The sequence below is a fragment of the Coregonus clupeaformis genome, chromosome 14 (genome assembly GCF_020615455.1).
Source record: "Coregonus clupeaformis isolate EN_2021a chromosome 14, ASM2061545v1, whole genome shotgun sequence".
Taxonomy (NCBI): domain Eukaryota; kingdom Metazoa; phylum Chordata; class Actinopteri; order Salmoniformes; family Salmonidae; genus Coregonus; species Coregonus clupeaformis.
Genome location: NC_059205.1, coordinates 42,571,376 through 42,589,068, shown reverse-complemented (window position 1 = coordinate 42,589,068; position 17,693 = coordinate 42,571,376). Strand labels below are relative to the sequence as shown.

The following is a 17,693-nucleotide window of genomic DNA, read 5'->3' as shown; positions in this document are numbered from 1 at the left end:
TTTCAGAGTGTTCAGTTATGGAGAGCTCTGAACAGGCCAGCCTCCCCACAGAAACGTGCTTCTGCAGACAAGAACACATTCATGGAGCTGGGGAAACAAAACCAGAGATGGGTTCCATCCCAAACGGAATCCTATTCCCTATACATATTGTACTACTTTTGACCAGTGCCCATAGGACGATAGTCAAAAGAAGTGCAATATATAGGGAATAAGGTGCCATTTGGGACACAGCCATGAAGCTGGGGAACAAAACCAGATATGGAGAATGGAACACGGATCAAATTTGATTCGATTTATTTGATAATTAAAATGAGCCTACATAGAAGGATACTCCACCATAACAACAGTACTAACATTACCAAGGATTACACACAAAGACCGAAGGCTTATTTCCAATGTGGTCCAATATGTTCATGATGGGCCTATGCTCCACCAAGCCAAACTGACACCTGGTTTAATTACAGAGTAAACTGGATTCATGTTACCCCAGATACAAGTAGAGTCCAACTGTGTGCATTGTTCATAAGAATGGTCTCATTGATACAATATTTAAACAAGTTTCTGGTGAATTCTGGAAGAACTGTGTTCTCAACCCAAATGGCACCCTATTCCCTACACAGTGCACTACTTTTAACCAGAGCCTAATGGGTATAGGGTGCCATTTGGGACACAGACTGTATGCTGCTGCTATCTAGTTATACTTGGTTACCTCAGAATAAATAACTGTTCCAGAACAATTTTAAATGTTCTTGAGGCTTTAACCGCAATGATCCTCTTAACAAACTCAACCTAAACTTAGGCTACATTTCTTATAACCTCAAGATGAAGACTTCTGTCAGCAAGGAGACCGGATCCTAGACATTGATTATTGATAAACACATTTTAAAAACACCACTGCTAATGCTTCAAGGAGACCAAATAACCCGGCCGGGAAGCCAAATTTAGGAGTTTCTTCAGCATCTACAATGGCCGTATTCTGCTTGCCAGGGTTAGGCCAAACAGACCACCAGCTTCAGGAACACACCCATGGCTTTCTACAAACACACTTCTGTGGGGGCTGCTGAAGAACCTTATTTATAAATAACCTCAGTCAGAGTGTCTGAGGCTGAGCACCCAACCATGTACAAGAAAGTTCTGCAGACTGAAAAGGTGGACAAAGACGTGCAATAAACTCAGAGAGCAAAGCAGGGAGCGGATATCATAAAAGCTCCAAAAAATAAAATGGCTGCCTCACCCTGTCATGACCAGATTACATTCAGGAGCTTCCTCAGTTTATGGAAGACCTAAAGCTAGCGCTTCTCAGCAGAGGCAAAAATTACACTTCAAACCAAAAACCAGGCATACATCCCATCAAAGCCTTATAAAGTATTATAAGTATCCCGTAGTGATGGCTGGTAAAGGGAGGAAGGCTCATAGTAATAGCTGGAATGTAATGAATGCAACAGTATCCAACTCTTGGAAACAATGGGAATAGTATCCCATTTATTCCGTTCCAGCCATTACCATGAGCCCGAGATCCAATTTAAAATGTGCCACCAGCCACCACTGGTGTCCCGTCAGCTAGACATGGGCACACATAAAAAGATATGTCACTCATTGGCCTGTTTTTTTTCCCATAGAGCCCTCATGGGAGCATGGACCATATGTAGCTATGTAACTAGGCTTGATTCACACATGGCGGCATGGATGTTGCTAGTTCTGGGCGATATGGCAAAAATATCATGATATTCTTCACATTTGACAATATGCCGGTATTTTAGGTTTTTGAATAATACAAGTTCTAAACACGCTTTATGAGTGGTGCATGACCTTAGGGTAGCAACAATTACAAGTGTTTTTAAATGGGACATTCTCCATTCTGATCGTTTTATACTATTCAAACTTAGAATATAGTGAGCACTTTGAATAGAGTTGTTTGACATGTCAACGAATGAAAAAAAACAGGGAGGGGTTATTGTGACAGGACAGGAACCAAAGTGTTGGTCAGTGTTTCCCAGTGGAACCTAATTAGATGTTACAATAAACATTCTCCTACTTGATGTACAGTTGAAGTCGGAAGTTTACATACACTTAGGTTACAGTCATTAAAACCTGTTTTTCAACCACTCCACAAATGTCTTGTTAACAAACTATAGTTTTGGCAAGTCGATTAGGACATCTACTTTGTGCATGACATGTAATTTTTCCAAAAATTGTTTACAGACAGATTATTTCACTTATAATTCACTGTATCACAATTCCAGTGGGTCAGAAGTTTACATACACTAAGTTGACTGTGCCTTTAAACAGTTTGGAAAATTCCAGAAAATGATGTCATGGCTTTACAAGCTTCTGATGGGCTAATTGACATCATTTGAGTCAATTGGAGGTGTACCTGTGGGTGTATTTCAAGGCTTCCTTTCAAACTCAGTGCCTCTTTAATTGACATCATGGAAAAATCAAAAGAAATCCGCCAAGACCTCAGAAAAAAATGGTAGACCTCCACAAGTCTGGTTCATCCTTGGGAGCAATTTCCAAACGCCTGAAGGTACCACGTTCATCTGTACAAACAATAGTACGCAAGTATAAACACCATGGTACCACGCAGCCTTCATACCGCTCAGGAAGGAGATGCGTTCTGTCTCCTAGAGATTAACGTACTTTGGTGCAAATCAATCCCAGAACAACAGCAAAGGACCTTGTGAAGATGCTGGAGGAAACAGGTACAAAAGTATCCATATCCACAGTAAAACAAGTCCTATATCGACATAACCTGAAAGGCCGCTCAGCAAGGAAGAAGCCACTGCTCCAAAACCGCCATACAAAAGCCAGACTACAGTTTGCAACTGCACATGGGGACAAAGATCAAACTTTTTGGAGAAATGTCCTCTGGTCTGATGAAATAAAAATAGAACGGTTTGGCCATAATGACCATCATTATGTTTGGAGGAAAAAGGGGACGGCTTGCAAGCCGAAGAACACCATCTGAACGGTGAAGCACGGGGGTGGCAGCTTCATGGTGTGGGGGTGCTTTGCTGCAGGAGGGACTGGTGCACTTCACAAAATAAATGGCATCATGAGGAAGGAAAATTATGTGGATATATTGAAGCAACATCTCAAGACATCAGTCAGGAAGTTAAATCTCGGTCGCAAATGGGTCTTCCAAATGGACAATGACCCCAAGCATACTTCCAAAGTTGTGGTAAAATGGCTTAAGGACAACAAAGTCAAGGTATTGGAGTGGCCATCACAAAGCCCTGACATCAATCCTGTAGAAAATGTGTGGGCAGAACTGAAAAAGCGTGTGCGAGCAAGGAGGCCTACAAACCTGACTCAGTTACACCAGCTCTGTCAGGAGGAATGGGCCAAAATTCACCCAACTTATTGTGGGAAGCTTGTGGAAGGCTACCCGAAACGTTTGACCCAAGTTAAACAATTTAAAGGCAATGCTACCAAACACTAATTGAGTGTATGTAAACTTCTGACCCACTGGGAATGTGATGAAACAAATAAAAGCTGAAATAAATCATTCTCTCTACTATTATTCTGACATTTCATATTCTTAAAATAAAAGTGGTGATCCTAACTGACCTAAGAGAGGGAATTTTTACTAGGATTAAATGTCAGGAATTGTAAAAAACTGAGTTTAAATGTTTTTGGCTAAGGTGTATGTAAACATCTGACTTCAACTGTAGCTAGCTTTGATGTAGTTAAAATACACCAGCACTGGTATCAGGCTGTATTAGCTAGCTACATTTGCTCTGACTAAGAACATTTAGCTAGCTAGCTTACCGGTAACTCGCGATTAGCATTAGCAGCTAACACTATTAATTTTAGCCACAACTTGCTAAGACAAATTAGATGTTTGCTGACAGTAAGATACACAAACTAATAGTGTAAATACTATGAATCCACAAGCTTTCTATAAAGAAGCTAAATGGAAAGCAGCATCGTTGTCACAAACATCTTGTTGCATCTGCAGCATTGACCATGCAGACTCCAAGTGGTTGTTACTCGTGGTAGAGCACAAAAACTGCTCTTTGAGTGACAGTGGGCGGGGCTGTGTGTGTGTGTGTGTGTGTTTGTGTGTGTGGAAGGAGAGAGTGAGAGAGTCGACAGGTAGCAAACGTAGTAAACTATAAAAACTGACATTACACGTGGCGGAGTGGCATAACATTTAACAAACCAAACATGTAAATACTGTTATACAAGGTAAAGTAAAACTCAAACAGCTCCATGCATCAATATCGGTATATAGTAAAATATGGTATACCGCCCAGCCCTATATGGTGCCAACACTCCGCTGACTGGATCTCTGCCAGGGTGCAAGTAATCGGTTTGCATAGCACTCTGTAAACCACTTAAGCACTCCATGTCATGAAGTGTTATGATTTAACTTCCCGTTAACTCAGTTCCAAGAGGCCACTAGTGCTGCCCTTACAGATGCGTCCCCCGGAGTAGACCTACTAATCCCTACTACTGTGTCACTTCCTGTAGCATGCCCATTGCCTATAAATGGCAGTCAGAAATGGTTTAAATCAGAGCCTGTATTCATACAATGTCTAAGAGTAGGAGTGCTGATCTACAGTGCCTAGCGTTTTTCCTGTTTTGTTGCATTACAACCTGTAATTTAAATGGATTTTTATTTGGATTTCATGTAATGGACATACACAAAATAGTCCAAATTGGTGAAGTGAAATGAAAAAAACAACTTGTTTCAAATAATGCAATAAAATAAATAACGGTAAAGTGTTGCGTGCATATGTATTCACCCCCTTTGCTATGAAGCCCCTAAATAAGATCTGGTGCAATCAATTACCTTCAGAAGTCACATAATTAGTTAAATAAAGTCCACCTGTGTGCAATCTAAGTGTCACATGATGTGTCACATGATCTCAGTATATATACACACACATGTTCTGAAAGGCCCCAGAGTCTGCAACACCACTAAGCAAGGGGCACCACCAAGCAAGCGGCACCATGAAGACCAAGGAGCTCTCCAAACAGGTCAGGAACAAAAAGTTGTGGAGAAGTACAGATCAGGGTTGGGTTATAAAATAATATCACAAGCTTTGAACATCCCACGGAGCACCATTAAATCCATTATTAGACAATTGAAAGAATATGGCACCACAACGAACCTGACAAGAGAGGGCCGCCCACCAAAACTCACGGACCAGGCAAGGAGGGCATTAATCAGAGAGGCAACAAAGAGACCAAAGATAACCCTGAAGGAGCTGCAAAGCTCCACAGCGGAGATTGGAGTATCTGTCCATAGGACCACTTTAAGCTGTACACTCCACAGAGCTGGGCTTTACGGAAGAGTGGCCAGAAAAAAGCCATTGCTTAAAGAAAAAATGTTTGGTGTTCGCCAAAAGGCATGTGGGAGACTCCCCAAACATATGGAAGAAGGTACTCTGATCAGATGAGACTAAAATTGACCTTTTTATCCATCAAGGAAAAAACTATGTCTGGCGCAAACCCAACACCTCTCATCACCCCGAGAACACCCTCCCCACATTGAAGCATGGTGGTGGCAGCATCATGCTGTGGTCCTCTGTAGCTCAATTGGTAGAGCATGGCGCTTGTAACACCAGGGTAGTGGGTTCGATCCCCGGGACCACCCATACGTAAAAATGTATGCGCACATGACTGTAAGTCGCTTTGGATAAAAGCGTCTGCTAAATGGCATATTATTATTATTATATATGTTTTTCATCGGCAGGGCCTGGGAAACTGGTAAGAATTTAAGAAATGATGAATGGCGCTATATACAGGGAAATTCTTGAGGGAAACCTGTTTCAGTCTTCCAGAGATTTGAGACTGGGACAGAGGTTCACCTTCCAGCAGGACAATGACCCTAAGCATACTGCTAAAGCAACACTTGAGTGGTTTAAGGGGAACTGGCCTAGTCAAAGCCCAGACCTCAATCCAATTGAGAATCTGTGGTATGACTTAAAGATTGCTGTACACCAGCAGAACCCATCCAACTTGAAGGAGATGGAGCAGTTTTGCCTTGAAGAATGGGCAAAAATAGCAGTGGCTAGATGTGCTAAGCGTATAGAGACATACCCCAAGAGACTTGCAGCTGTAATTGCTGCAAAAGGTGGCTCTACAAACTATTGACTTTGGGGGGGGGTGAATAGTTATGCACGCTCAAGTTCTGTTTTTTTTGTTGTCTTATTTCTTGTTTGTTTCACAATAAAAAAATATTTTGCATCTTCAAAGTGGTAGGCATGTTGTGTAAATCAAATGATACAACCCCCCCCCCCCAAAAAAAATGCATTTTAATTCCAGGTTGTAAGGCAACAAAATAGGAAAAATGCCAAGGGGGTGAATACTTTCGCAAGCCACTGTAGGATCAGTTTTGCCTCTTAAATCATAATGAATAAGAACGGGAACCTGATCCTAGATCAGCACTCTTACTCTGAGATGCTTTATGATTATGGCCACACGAGAACACATTTATGCAAGGCAGTTAACTCCCAACAACAACTGCTCCCTGGGCGCCGATGACATGGGCGTCAATTAAGGAAGCTCCCCGCACCTCTCTGATTCAGAGGGGTTGGGTTAAATGTGCAAGACATTTCGGTTGAATGCATTCAGTTGTACAACTGACTAGGTATCCCCTTCCCCCTCATTAATGTGTCAACTTCATGTTTTCAAACGCTGGAAACTCAAATATGACGGCTTATACAAGTCCATTGCATGCAGCAGGGAAACTGTAAATCAGTATGCATGCAAAACCCAAAAGGGCTCTGGTCAAAAGCAGTGCACTAGATAGTGAATAGGGTGCCATTTGGGACTCAGCCAAGGTCACAGTCATTGCCACAGGGATCATCACACATGATCAAATTAGCTTTTAATCCAGCATTTGAGCACAAAGCCATTGTCTCACACAGCCCTGTGATAGGATCAAACACTGTTCAGCAGCAAAAGGTGCAATATTATAGCCTGGGTACCAGTGTTAGTGCTATCATGCCACTCTTCCTTGCATGTTTGTTTGGCGTGGCAAGGAGAGGGGGTGACCTCGACAACTTATTGTTAAAACGAGAGGCTGCCTGGATCTTTAATTTAAAGACCCTTGCTCCCTTCGGTCTCAACGTAGACTTTGATTTGAAGCCATTCTTGTGATTATTGTGATTTTGCTATTCATTGTAAATGTTTGTGGGCCTATGTAGCCAAGTTGTATCTATGATCGTATGCTATCCATGTTTTTTGTATGTTCTGTTTATCTGTGAATTAACCAATGCTATTAGGCCACACCCGGCCATGATTACAGACACCTGCGTGTGTCCTTTGACACTATATAAACTAGTGACCCGCAGTGTTTGTCATTATACCCTGATGAAGACAGCTTGTCTGTCGAAACGTTGGTTATTAGGATATTACAATTATTGCATCTGAGCTCCTAGAGTGTGCGGCATTCCTTTTCTTTTTCAACGCGTGGCATGATGAGACAGGTACCAAGGCTAGCGACATTCTATGGATTCTATGATTACATTCTGCATGCACTGTGTACTGTAGGAAGTGATGACCATAGTGTCTCTATTATATTTGGATATTGTACTTTTGAACATAACAAGAAATTGGACAAGTCCATAACTGAGCCATTGCCTTGGATAGTCTTGTTTGAGTGGTGATTGGAATGACTGCATAGACCTCTGATCATAAGACGTTTTGTAAGTGGTGCTGAGCAGCAGCCCGCATGTGTGATGCACTGCACCATACTAATGACCATAGCAACAACACTTTCTTCTCACATGCCCATCCTGAGGCATTGCAGATCAGATCAAAGGCAGTTTCACATTAATTAAAATAGTAATTTGTGTAATGAAATAAAATTATATATCTGGGCAAGACCATCACTTTTGGTGGTTGAAATAATTAGGCGGTCATCAGTTTAACCAAAAATAAATCAGAATCAGAATTGAGATAGCACCATATCACCATTGTAAATACCAAGTAGGCCTATGTATGTTTTATTAATCACAAAACATTCCAAGTTTTGTTTTCCTCAGGGTCCTTAATCCATCCTTTTATATCTGAAGAACTTAATTAACCATAATTGTCTAACTAATACCAACAATTCATATCCAACAGAAATCACTCAGATGAATATGCAGCAAAGTGGCATGGCCACTAGCTGCTGTCTGCTGTGAGCTCTGGAGCTTGGCCATCCCTGAGGTCCCAGGGGAGGACTTTATTCATCCTTTAAAACACCCGTTACAGTCAATGACAAAGAAACGTGGTCAACAAAGTGGTCGGAGTGCTTTTCCTGTACCTTAATACTAGGCCTACTAGCCTGCATGTCACATCAGGATTTGAAACAATTGAATCAAAAGTCCCAATCCATGGATGTCATTGGCTACTCAATCATTAGTCTTGTCATATGCAGTCATATTTCGGCAGGTATAGGAGGGCAGGTAGCCTAGCGGTTAAGAGCATTGGGCCAGTAACCAAAAGGTCGCTGGTTTAAATCCCTGAGCAGACTAGGTGAAAAATCTGCCGCTGTGCCCTTGAGCAAGGCACTTAACCCTAATTGCTCTGGATAAGAGCATCTGCTAAATGACTAAAATGTAAACGTAATATTTCATCAGAACAAAACATGTTTCTGAGGATCTTGTTCAAGATCAACAAAATGAAAAGAAAAAGCTGCCCAGAAAAGCATGTAGGCCTAAGTGGTCATCTCAATGTCATTCTGTCAACACCATTTTCTCTCTCTTTTAGGGATGTGCATTTGAAATGATTTCAGTATTCGAATAATATATTTTTTCCCAATATCCGGATAGCGGAAATGTGTGTGTTTAAAAGAGGTTCTTTTTTTTTTTTTTTTACTTCAATGGAGACTTGCTCACCCAATGCCCTGCGCTCTGCTTGTTTAAGCAGGAGGCTGGGGGAGGGGCGAGAGAGGAGCAGGGGCGTGTGTGTGAGGCATGGAGAGCGAGAAAGTAGCCAAACTGACTCACGCTAGTTAGCCAAACTTGTTGCCATAGGTTACCTATCATACAATCTGGTAGTGCATGTCTTGACTGCATCAAATCGTTGCAAAGATAGCTAGCTACAGTAGCCAGCTAGCTAGCTAGCCACAGTAGCCAGCTAGCTAGCTAGCTAGCTAAAGGCTAATTGAGGCCATTTTACAACAATTCCATTCATATGAAACAGCCTACCTGACATTGTTTAGAAATCTCCCACTTCACTAACTACACATGGGCCCTATATAGGAAATAAGGCTGTCCGACAATTTTTTTTATCTTGGTCGACCAAAAGTAATATTTTTCTTCTTTTTAAAATGTGTATTTTTCCATATAGTGACACACACTATGTGTATTAATAAAATCAACTATATGCATTGAGCTTGTCTGAGGCTTTATGCGCACTGTTTGATGAAATAAGACAAATGTAAATGATGCCTGATAAAGATAATCAGAAAAAATATCCTTACCCTAACCCGACCATCCTCCTCCCGCGCTTGCTGACTTTCGCAGATTCTTCCATTACTCTCCTGAAGTTGCCGGTAATAGGCTACAGAGTCGGCGGCAACTTTTTTCATGTGGAATGCCAACTTATCTTATCATTTCTACCGATCTGCGTGCCAGTTATGGTTTTCATATGCACATTTATAATAACGTCTTCGTATCTCAAAATCATTGTCATGTAGTTAATCAAAATTCTATCCAAATCTAAATGAAAATGCAAACCTAAACAGTAACTTCTATTGCCATTGCCAACTATGTAAAAATAGCCTACATAAAGCAAACAAATAAAAACATTGCAGCCAGCAGGGAGAGAATATGCTGATAAAAATAAATATCCTATAAATCACATTGGCTACGCATGGCCTGTCTGCAACGAACTTGAAACATTGTATAAAATATTCTGGGCCCTCCGAGTTTCCCTGTGCCAGTGAGCTTGGGACAGACACAGCTGGAGGCGGACTATTTGTGCAAGGGATAAGAAGTAATCAGGTAGGCCTATTTTATGACGTTTCCACTGGACCAAAGCATGACATTTTTTGATTTCACGCTGAGTGGTTATCGAAAGGGAGAGACCTGGTAAGATTTTTCAAATACATTGAGGAACTATTGTCATTCTCAATGGATGAAAAAACAGACTTTGTTTGCTTGCTGTTTGAGGTGAAGAAAACGTTACTTTGAGAAGCTCCATAGCTCATTGGTGGTGGTGTGTTCAGCCGATCAGAAATACTAGCAGATCCCCAAATGGGCACATTTATATGCCTACATTTGCGTGCAGGCCGGTAGCATAAGTTTATAGGCCTACTTCTATGCGTAATCAGGTGCGTGTCCTTAATCAACATTGACAGGAGCGCTCCAAACAAAAGACAATGACTAAATTGACAAAACACGTAAATGGAATGAAATAAACCAAAACTTGTTTCTCACAAGTGTAGCATTGGTTGTGCGCTCTGCAAACAATGTGTCCACTCCGACAATGAGAACGGTAAAGACTGGAATAATAATAATAATAATAATAATATATTGAATGTAATGGGGAATTGAAAGACACTAACAATCAAACACAAACAATTCACAATGAAGTTATGAAACAATGAATGTGCACAAATTGGCGGGAGAGAGCGCATTCTGGAGAGGGACGTGCATTGTGCAGCCACACTCCCCTTCTTCTTGGACTGTGCCATGCCCACGGCCTCCGCAATGGATTAGCTCATTGAGATGGGCGTGAAAAAGACAGGTGTCGTGTGCCATAAAATAAATATATTTGCTGCTGCTCTAAAAAAAATAATCTTGTCGACCAACAGCCCGTCAACCAAACAATCGACCAGTCGAATAACTGGGATCAGCCCTAATAGGGAATAGTGTGCCATTTGGGATACATCCACAGAGTTATGGTGATTTAAGGCCTGGTGTTTTTCTCTCTGCAGGAAGCGTTCCACTATAATGACAGGGGTCCTAGATGATAGACATGTGCAGGAACACCCCAACTAGGCTAAATCTAGACCACTAAGCTAGTGTTCCAAATGGCACCCTATTCCCTTTATAGTGCATTACTTTTAAGCAGCAAGCATTTTAGCCAGGTAGCCTAGGACAACAAAAACTAAAAGCATGTAGTCATAGACCGTTTCGGTAACATGAAAAAGAGGATGGCATTGGCGTTTCTCTACAAATAGGGTGAGTCAACATGTTTTTTACTACTTGCACACACACAGAAATCAGTACCATGGACAGCTACAGCACCAGTCAAAAGTTTGGACACACCTACTCATTCAAGGGTTTTTCTTTATTTTTACACTGTAGAATAATAGTGAAGATATCAAAACTATGAAATAACACATGTGGAATCATGTAGTAACCAAAAAAGTGTTAAACAAATCAAAATATATTTTATATTAGAGATTCTTCAAATAGCCACCCTTTGCCTTGATGACAGCTTTGCACACTCTTGGCATTCTCTCAAACAGCTTCATAAGGTAGTCACCTGGAATGCATTTCAATTAACAGGTGTGCCTTCTTAAAAGTTAATTTTTGGAAATTCTTTCCTTCTTAATGTGTTTGAGCCAATCAGTTGTGTTGTGACAAGGTAGGGGTGGTTTACAGAAGATAGCCCTATTTGGTAAAAGGCCAAGTCCATATTATGGCAAGAACAGCTCAAATAGGCAAAGAGAAACAACAGTCCATCATTACTTTAAGACATGAAGGTCAGTCAATACGGAAAATGTAAAGAACTTTGAAAAGTTTCTTCAAGTGCAGTCGCAAAAACCATCAAGCGCTATGATGAAACTGGCTCTCATGAGGACCGCCACAGGAATGGAAGACCCAGAGTTACCTCTGCTGCAGAGGATAAGTTCATTAGAGTTACCAGCCTCAGAGATTGCAGCCCAAATAAATGCTTCACAGAGTTCAAGTAACAGACATCTCAACATCAACTGTTCAGAGGAGACTGCGTAAATCAGGCCTTCATGGTCAAATTGCTGCAAAGAAACCACAACTAAAAGGACACCAATAATAAGAAGAGACCTGCATGGGCCAAGAAACATGAGCAATGGACATTAGACCGGTGAAAATGTGTCCTTTGGTCTGGAGTCCAAATTTGAGATTTTTGGTTCAAACCGCCGTGTCTTTGTGAGACACGGTGTGGGTGAACGGAGGATCTCCGCATGTGTAGTTCCCACCGTAAAGCATGGAGGAGGTGGTGTTATGGTGGTTTGCTGGTGACAATGTCTGTGATTTATTTATAATTCAAGGCACACTTAACCAGCATGGCTACCACAGCATTCTGCTGTTTTTCAACAGGACAATGACCCAACACACCTCCAGGCTGTGTAAGGGCTATTTTACCAAGAAGGAGAGTGATGGAGTGCTGCATCAGATGACCTGGCCTCCACAATCCCCCAACCCAATTGAGATGGTTTGGGATGAGTCGGACGGCAGAGTGAAGGAAAAGCAGCCAACAAGTGCTCAGCATATGTGGGAACTCCTTCCAGACTGTTGGAAAAGCATTCCAGGAGAAGCTGGTTGAGAGAATGCCAAGAGTGTGCAATGCTGTCATCAAGGCAAAGGATGGCTATTTGAAGAATCTCAAATATACAATATATATTGATTTGTTTAATACTTTTTTGGTTACTACATGATTCCATGTGTTATTTCATAGTTTTGATGTCTTCACTATTATTCTACAATGTAAAAAAATAGTACAAATAAAGAAAAACCCTTGAATGAGTAGGTGTGTCCAAACTTGACTGGTACTGTAATCATATTAGCTTACGTTGATTGCACTAAATTGTTTTTGGTATCTTTAGTTGTCACTGACGTGCTGTAACTCTCCGTGGTTCAAAATTAATAGTTGTTTAGTAAACTAGGAAACTGACAGTCGCAGCGACAGTCTAGACATTCCACCGGAGTATATATTAACATTTTGTTTTGACCAGTGACACTTCGCATTGTAATTGTCTACAGACAGACCAAGTATAAACTGGCCATAACAGGTTATAGAGCAAACACCACAAGTATCACAACACAGGTTGTAATATGGCTTATTTTTCCTGGCTTGGCTTCCCCAGTGATTGTACCCATGCACCGCTACTGCTTAGAAGACCAATTCACTCTCAGCTTGAGAATATTCAGTATTTCCACACTTCTCTCTCTGCCATGATATAAGTCTGCTGCTAGTATACATGTTACAATTATCAGTACCTTTCCAACTGCATTAGAATGTCAGCTTGGAAAGACCAATGATTAAATCATTTCTATGGGAGGGCAAAATAAAACTTCAACCAAAGTGTAAACTATACTGACAGCACACACAGACTCAAACACTCTGCAAACTATATGCAGGATTGTATTGATATAGAAAAGGCTAAGTGTAAGTCCCCCAGATATGCTCCACCAGTCTGCCTCCCAGTCACAGCCTCATGACAGGAATAGGCCCATTCTTCTCCAGCTCTTCACTGTCGGACCTCATTGAATTATTGAAAGGACATGCAGTCACTGCACCATGTCATCTGGGTTACTAACATTGAAACAAATGAGACTGCTCCGCCATGTATGATTTATTTATGGAATCCTCATGTTCCTAGATCCAATATATCAATTACCTTTAAATATAAACAAATATGTCAAAGTTGCAATATGTAACTTTTTGGGAGACCCAAACCAATTCACATAGAAATGTGAGTTTTAGATCTGTCATTCGCATTCAAAGAAAGTCTACGAAGAAGTAGATCTGTTCTATGTGTGCCATTTCTATGCTTCCTTAAGTTTTGTTTTTGCATTTTTTACTTTCAGTTTTGTACACCAGGTTCAAACAGCTGAAAATACAATATTTTGGGTTATGGAAAATATATTTCACAGCAGTTTAGATGGTACAATGACTACACTATATGTGCTTGCTTTGTCACATAAACTGATATTAGGCAAACTATTAGAATTTTTGAAACCAGGAAATAGAGGAGTGATTTCTGCATAGTGCAGCGTTACGCATTGCAATATGGTCTGCACCCTGCAGCCACATACACAAATGGTTTATGCTTGTCTCTTCCTGTCTGAGGGAAAATTAGCATTCTGTGGAAGTAAATCAAATAGCCAGGTACTGTATCAACTTGTCATCTGCAAAACTGAGCAATCAAATGTAAGCTGTTTTCTTACTCTCAGCTGTCCAGGCATGCCAGTACAACCATCATATGCTAAGAAATTGCACAATATCATTATAGTCAGCTGTACCATTTATCCTGACATGGAAGTTTATCTTCAAACAAATATCAATGAAGGTTCTCCTGTCCTCATTCAACTATTTTAAATGCAGGGCACATGCCGTTTCCCTCTCCTCCTCAAGGACAAATTGCTCTCAGGAAGCGTATGGCTCAACAAAGATTCTTCCACTTCCAGTTCAAACAATTGAGACAGAATGGAAACAAACCAAGTTGAGAAACATTCTGAAGTTCCACCATGCATCATTCTAGAAGTTTGATTTTAATTTGGGTTGTGAGTGGCAGTGAGAGACTCAAGATACAATCTTTGTTTGAAGCTCTCTTCCTTGACTGATACTAGCCTAGCTGGGTCATTCCTACAATGAGGTGCCTTTTGGACCTCATTACATTTGGGAGGGGGTATATTTAAAAATTGTTGTAGCATTTATATCAGAAAAATGGCGTATTTGACTTTCAGAAAAACATATTGGTCAAGCTAAGGCAATTAGTATATTTTTTAGGTGCATTTTCCAACCTGTTAGGTGCATAATCCTAACAGGGTGGAACCTAACAGGGTGGAAATGTGGAGCCTAAATTATCCATAGTTCTGTGAGTGAGCAAGATTGAGCTAGCATAACAGTGAACACTTGAACAGGATTTTAACTTCTCTATCAAACATATTTAAACATTTTGAAAGTTTGGTAAATGTTCTTTATAATTTAGCCGAGTGGACATGTATGAGTACATTTACATTTAAGTCATTTAGCAGACGCTCTTAACCAGAGCGACTTACAAATTGGTGCATTCAATTTAGGATAACCACTGGGACAACCACATCTTGATCACAGTAAGTACATTTCTTTAAACAAGTCAGTGCTAGCAGGTGAAATAAGTCAGGTGTTAGTTTAGACATACAGACTAACAATATGGAACAATTTATAAAACTGATTGTTTATTTATTTAGCTTTGCACCATTGTTTTCCCACCAAATAAATTATGACACTTCCTGAATGTGGTGTCATTGGAAAAGTGTTGAAAATGCATAAAGCTCCCTTTCAATATCCATATTTTTGTCCTTTGATTTAAAAACACCTGGTTTAATATTTAAAGACTTTTGGAATCCACATTTTACACTAAATAAGAAGTGAAGTGGTCCTCTGTAGCTCATTTGGTAGAGCATGGCGCTTGTAACGCCAGGGTAGTGGGTTCGATCACCGGGACCACCCATACGTAAAAAATCTATGCACAGATGACTAAGTCGCTTTGGATAAAAGCGTCTGCTAAATGGCATATTATTATATTTCCTGGGGACAGAAAAGGCACCGCATACATAGGAATGACCCAGCTAGCAAGATAGCTACAGCTTCTTAGCTAGCTAGCTATCCCAACAACATAATAGGCTAATTAGCTAGGGGGAACAAAGTCAAGAGAAACTTGGGTGCCGGTGAAAATGTAGTGTAGACATCTTGGTAACAAACGAATAAAGGTCCAATCGGCATGAAATCGATAGGAAATGTTATGCTTTTTGATTATTATTTGTTTAAATCTAAAATTAGGCAATACACCATTTCAAAAACCTAGAACGCCATCCTGCAGCTTGCTGGTGCTAACTAGCTAGCTATAAAACACTCAGCTAACTAGCAAGCACCCAGCTAGCTAACAGCTTCCAAGGAATCAAATCTCGGATTGTTAGATAGCTAACATCCTTATCCTCTTACTTCTAGACCAACTAAATAGGTTTGCATATTATATCCTAGTTAGATAGCTAGCTAGTTAACTGCTTAAGTTAGCGTTATGTGCCATCTTTCCATGCACCTTAGTAGGGAAAGTGTGAAGTCCCAAAGGAAGTTTTTTGTGGGTTTACACAGGAGGACTTTACCAACTATGGTGATGCATCACTCATCAACAACTCATCCAAACATGCATTGTTTCTGTTTTAATCAGCAGGATCAAACGAAAGGAATGTTGAATAATTTCGCCTTCCTTTTACCTAATCTCTGTTACAAATTTGCGCCATATTTGCGCGAGCCTCACGTCCAGTCTAGGCAATGCAACATTGTTTCCAGTCCCCAATGCTGTGGATGGAACACTGGAAACAAACACGCCATACAAAGTAACCGCGACTTACCTTTGCAATGGCTTTTTTGTATCTCATGACGGCTTGCTGGATGAGAGTATGGACTTTGATATTTCCATCTCCGCACGGTACCACCACCCTAGTCCTTCCAAAACACACCGTCACTTTCATAGTTTAATATCCGATAGCTCTTGCCCAGATTCGGAGGAAACCCGAGGATAAATTCTCCCTTTGAAAGTCAGCCGAAACATGAATTTTCTTTGGTTATTGAATCTTGTATCCTTAAAAAGAGATGAGACCAAAATATCTTTCACCTTTTCTCCAGGGACGACATTGTTAGCTGTGTGTTTCTGACCACCTGTTTAGTCTTTCTCCTTCTGTTTCGACGTTCCCAGACTAGTGCAGGGAGCATGAGATCCATCAGAATTCGATTGGGGAACTGCCTCCACACACCGGTCAAGATTGGAACTGTCGAAAGTGATAATGGGGCGCGCGAGCAATTGCACCCATGTGTGCCTCAATAATTGGGTGATTTCTAAAAATATATATCTATATTTTTTAGTAGACGCTCTTATCCAGAGCGACTTACAGGAGCAAGTCGTGTTAAGTGCCTTGCTTAAGGGCACATCGACCGATTTTTCACCTGGTCGGCTCGGGGATTAGAACCAGCGACCTTTCGGTTACTGGCACAACGCTCTTACCCACTAAGCTACCTGCCGCCCCATCTTGACAATATTTTGTATTGCAAAACATATTTACTCCAATCATTGCAAAGGCACCTCTAACATCCCAGAATATTGAATCATATCCCTACAAATTGCACAGTACTCCCAGTCCCTACATAATAAACTAGGCCTACTTCAGTAGTAGACATGTCACTGGAACCCTCCTGGAGATCAATCTGCTGTTCCATTAACTATTTATTTCTGATACCTGTGTGTGTGTGCGCGTGTGTTCTGCAACATAAAAGTACATTCAAATATATTCAAACGCTAAAGAACACGCGAAGGCCTATTTTGAGTAAACCAATTTCAACGAAATAACCAGCATTTAGGAATATATGTATTTATTTTTGTTTTATTGCATAACAGAGTTCTCAAGGACATGTTCTAGCCACAAAACCTTAATCTCCACCTGCCTCATGCTATTTTGGTGCTTTGTTCTAGTACCCTAACCTAAAACTGAAACCAAGTCCCAATGAAAACCAGCGCAAATCCATGTGTGAAGCTTGTGGAACAGCTGCCTTGACTTGGCACATAGTTCCACAGAACATGACTGTATGTGTGTGAGGAACCTGCTATCACCATGATTGTGTACCAAATGGCACCTTTTTCCCCATAGGGCCCTCGTCAAAAGTAGTGCACTATAAAAAGATTAGGTTGCCATTTGGGATGCTGACCATGAACAGTGCTGCCCCAAAAGCATGAGCTCATGGGTGAGTCACACATGTTCTAAAGCAGAAAACCAAAGAGC

The 17,693-nt window shown here is 40.9% G+C and overlaps 1 protein-coding gene across 4 annotated transcripts in view; it reads right to left on the bottom strand.

The window, feature by feature from the left end:
• LOC121580868 (partitioning defective 3 homolog) overlaps positions 1-16,601 on the bottom strand; it is a 299,046-nt gene extending 282,445 nt beyond the window's left edge. For all 4 annotated transcript variants that reach the window (XM_041895983.2, XM_041895984.2, XM_045224827.1 and 1 more), the window contains exon 1: positions 16,272-16,601. In XM_041895983.2, the coding sequence (XP_041751917.2) occupies positions 16,272-16,391 (120 nt within the window). In that variant the 5' untranslated portion in view covers positions 16,392-16,601. The remainder of the gene's footprint in view (positions 1-16,271) is intronic.
• Between the last annotated feature and the right edge of the window lie 1,092 nt (positions 16,602-17,693).